The sequence below is a fragment of the Apis dorsata genome, unplaced genomic scaffold, assembly GCF_000469605.1.
Source record: "Apis dorsata unplaced genomic scaffold, Apis dorsata 1.3 scaffold_196, whole genome shotgun sequence".
Lineage (NCBI taxonomy): Eukaryota > Metazoa > Arthropoda > Insecta > Hymenoptera > Apidae > Apis > Apis dorsata.
The window spans coordinates 590897-595600 of record NW_006263480.1 but is presented as its reverse complement, the minus strand read 5'-3'; the positions used below and the strand labels follow the sequence as shown (position 1 = coordinate 595600).

General features: G+C 33.1%; 1 protein-coding gene across 1 annotated transcript in view; it reads right to left on the bottom strand.

The window, feature by feature from the left end:
- The window catches only part of LOC102677007 (voltage-dependent calcium channel type A subunit alpha-1), a 123349-nt gene that overhangs the window by 38463 nt on the left and 80182 nt on the right, over positions 1–4704 (bottom strand). The window contains 3 exon segments of the mRNA XM_031509983.1: positions 1–287; positions 1629–2056; positions 2495–2695. Coding sequence (XP_031365843.1) covers positions 1–287; positions 1629–2056; positions 2495–2695 — 916 coding nt within the window.

Here is a 4704-nt window from a genome sequence, read left to right as displayed (position 1 = left end):
TTTGGCGCGCCACCGTCTTTTGGATTCTGCAGGGATTGGATCTCTTTCTCGATCTCCTGCGCCTGCTTCTGCTTGTCCTCCTCTTCCTCCTCGTTCTCGGCGGCGCTCAGCTCTTGTGCGTTTGCCAGATTGTCGACGGCGATAGCCAAGAACACGTTCAGCAGCGTGTAGTTGCCGAACAGCACCAGCACGATGAAGTAGAGCGAGTAGATCATGCCCTTCTTGTGACCACCTTGCGATTCTATACCCTGGTACATCACTTCGTTCCAATCTTCTCCGGTCAGGATCTAGCCAATCATATATATATTTGATTAATAACAATGACATTTTATTTAATTAATGTGGACACTTACTGTGGTCTGATTAATTATGCAGAATGTGATAAATGTGTGATGAAATCGAAACGAAATTATTTGCAAAGGAAAAAAATTGCTTGAAATTAATCGAGAAATTAATCTTGAGTTGAGTTATTTTTTTTTTGAAATATTTTGTATTCGTGTCGAGCAAGTATATTGTAGCTCGAAGGAAAGACCATGCTTCGTGTTCTCTTTCCTTTTAATTAATTATGTAAGTTTTTTTTTTTATTAGAAGCAATATTTTTCTTTTTTGAAAAACTAACGTTTCTTGAAATTTTATCATCCTCTTTCGCGTTTATCCTCATTAAGATGAAATAAATTGGATTATTTCCAGATATCTAGGAAATTTATATGAGAAAATTAATATTTTTAATTTTACTTATAAAAGGTGGAGAGAAATTTTAAATATTGAAATACACGAGATAGGAAATGTTAGACAGAATATTTCAAGTAAGAAGAATAATTTTCTATTGAAAAACTTGTGATTTATCTTCTGCATTTAGAAAAAGTTAGTTTTCTGTCAAATGAATTTTTAAGATATTCATAAAGTATTATAAATAATATTATAATAATTCTTTAATTTATTTCTACATTTTTTTCACATAAAATCATTCTTATTGAAACAGAGAATTATAAAATGAACAAATATGAAGATTCAAAACATTGCTTGTAGTATCTTAACATTTTTTTCACAAAAATCAGATTTTTATATGTTTGAATATCACACATTCTTATAGAAGATAAATTTTGGTTCATTATTAATTTCAACTATTTGATAGATATTTTATATTATACTAATTGTTAAAATTTTAATTAAAAATTAAGAAAAACATTTTCAACTAAAATTTATTTAAAAAAAAGTTGCATATAGTGTCATTGTGTAAATTTCAATATTTACAAATTTCTGTACACATGCAAGGTGCCATTACGTATTATACCTTGATCCGCAAATTATTTTTAAAAACAAATTTATCTTCGTTCGTCTATTATCAAAATGAATTCGAGCAATAAAATTATCTTTCTTCACAACTCTGGCCAATATCCATCCCCCTCTAATCTTCCAATTTCAATCACACAAATGCAAATATATAACACACTCCTAACCATAAAATTACAAAGGATTCACACAATAAAATGTTCTTATAATACACTTTTTCCATTTTTTATTTCCATTATCTCTCCTCAAAATCAATCTCTTGCAACGATGTTTCACGAATATTCTTATTTATCCCACTCTGAGCAAGCAAAAGATTAATCTTGGATTCTACTTACTTGGAAGACAGTGAGCAGCGCGATGGGAAAGGTGTTGAAGTTGGTGGGCGGCGTGCCTGAATCGAAGTTGAATTGGCCGCCGAACAGCTGCATACCGAGCAGCGCGAATATGAGAATGAAGAGGAAGAGCAGGAAGAGCAGGGAGATGATGCTACGCATCGAGCTGAGCAGCGATATTACGAGGTTTCTCAGGCTCTTCCAGTATTTGGTGACCTTAAAAATTCGCAGGAGTCTAAGGGCACGTAGGACGGAGAGGCCGAAAGAGCCGGACTTCACCTCGGACCAGATCACTTCGAAGATCGATCCCGAGATGACCACGCAGTCGAAACGATTGAAGCTCGAGTCGAAGTATGTGCGAGGGCCGAGCGCGTACACCTTGATGAACATCTCCAACATGAACAGAGCCAGGAACACGAACTCTGCGAAGTCTGTCGGAGATAAGTATAATTTTGATAATAGAGTTAATAAAATTAATTGCTTCAAGCAATTTCCTTTTTTCGAGAATTTAATTCGATCCATTTTTGAAGAACAAATTTAATATGAATGGTATAAGAAATGAAGAAAATATGATGAGAAATTAAAAATTAATAGATTAATTTGGATATTACTATTTCCTTCAAATTCCAAATTGAACTATATGTTGTAAATGTTCAATTTATATATACGAAATTGATTCAACAATGGATGGAATAATCAAATTGAAGAAAATGAATCTAACAAATTGATAATATTTCAAGTATTAATATTTATCAAGGCAAAGTGATTTCCCTATATTTTTCTAGATACGAAATTTTAATTACTTATAACCGTGTTTACAATATTTTTTATTCGATCATTTAACGGTTTATTCTTAAAGATATACTCACAGAGGAAATCGGTCAGCCATTGGGGCTGACCGTAATGCTCCACGGCCACGCAGACGGTGTTGAAGAACACGAGAACGATGACGAACCAGTAGAATTTTTGCGATTTCACGGATTTTCGTATCCAGTACCTGAATCTTTTCTCGGCCAGCCAGAACTGCTTGCAAGGTCCCTTTTCTTTCGTCGAGGAGGATCTTGAAAACCCTAGAAAACCAGCAAATCCATCGTTTCAGCCATTATTTCAGACACGATATTTTCGATACAAGTCGATCGATTCTCTTTGCAATTTTTTTCCTCTCCTTTCTCTCTCTCTCTCTCTCTCTCTCTCTAAAGTTATTTCTCCAATGTAATTTATCCGCGTAATCGTGTTATAGGTCGTTACGCGCAAACTATTTCTCGATAATATCGATAATGCGATACGGCAAATTATTTTTCCGGAAGGAACGTTGCATTGGAGAAAGTTTACCGATACGATCCCATTGTACACCACGATACACCGAATCGAAAAACATTCTTCCTCCATTTGCTCTCTTTATTGCAACGATTTTGAGAAAACAGGATACGATTTTGCTTTCTAGATCTTTCTCTCGTTCGTTTATTTGTTTATTTATTTATTTATTTTTTTTCAATTTTTCGATCGAGAAAGTTAATTAACATTACATATATAATGTAAGGACAGAGACACATCTATTCTATGAACGTATACTCTAACAAGCGTGTTTCTATCTAGATCTATCTATCTACGAATTTAATCAATATTTCCTTCTATGAGGCCATCTATTTTTGTATAAACACATTTCTCGTTGTACACTACTAAAAAACATTAATTGGTATTCCTCCACTGTTGGACGTACCTAGACCACGTGGATACATACATTTTCACCCGAGACATTCGCGAGAAATTCGTGTGTAATGGATTTGGTAAATTTTGTATCAATAAGAAAAAAATTTCGAAGGATATCATATTTGATATTTGTTTTATTTTTGTAACGTTTAATAAACATTTATCTAATGGTAGAATTAAAATAATTGTGTGCAAATACTCTTTGTAATCATTATATCATTTCATTTCAATTATTTCAATTATTTAAGAAGAAGCCAGAGAAAAATTATGTTTTAACTCAATAATTATTATAATAATCTACCCTATTTTTCCTTGAAAATATAATAAATTTTTCTCTTACCCTCAAAATTTACATCTCTACTTGAAATTAAAACTAAATTAAAAATTTATTTTTCATTGAATTTTAAAGATTGTCGCGAATGCCCTCGGTTGATCAATAAATATACATAAATATATACACAATCACACCAGCCAACAGAAGCAATTCCTAGAAAAAAGAAGATAAAGTGAATTGGCGGTCGCGATTTTTACCGAAATTGTGTTAAGAATTTCGAAGAATCCGATTTGAGAGATCTGCGATGCACGATGTTCTCTCGTCACTAGATTACAATTCCTCTCTATCGTACACAATTTCCATCTTTATTACGTGTAGATGTACATATATGTATTTCAACTACATGATTATATTGAGTAATCCAAATTCGTAATCATATTAACACTTAGGATCCCATATAATGACTTTGACTCTCTTCAATATTTTATAATGACTCTATAGTGTTTCAACGTGTGAATATATCTTTCACCAATCTGATTCAAACATTTGGAAAAATTTCAAAATAAAAAAAATGGAAAATTCATCAACATTCCCTTTACTTTACAATATCAACTCATCATCTAATATTTAATTTCGAAATCCAAAATATAGAATCCTGAGTGACATCGAACATTTTATTATCCTGCGTGTAAATATATGCGTGTTGCGAATATTTAATATGCGTATGATATAATAAACAAAAATGACGAAATGACGTTGGAAAAGAAAAGAAGAAAAAAAAAAAAGGGCAACAAAAAGAAAACATATAACGAATAAGAATTTACGGATACAGCCTCGTTGCTCTTTGCATCGAATCGTGACACTGACTGGTTGTAGTTACCTTTCAGTTTTTTCTTAGGCACTGAAACAAGAGGAGCATCTGATAGCGTGTGTTTAGAATGTTCGTCGCCGTGGCCGAGGGGAATTAAATTGTCGGCTCTTTATCCGAAACAGAAATCAGAAGGAAACGTCAGATCGTCCCACGAGCAATTCTCGCTCTTCTACACAATCACACTCGCCATACGGACGAAGGAAATGGTGGTAATGGTTACTCGT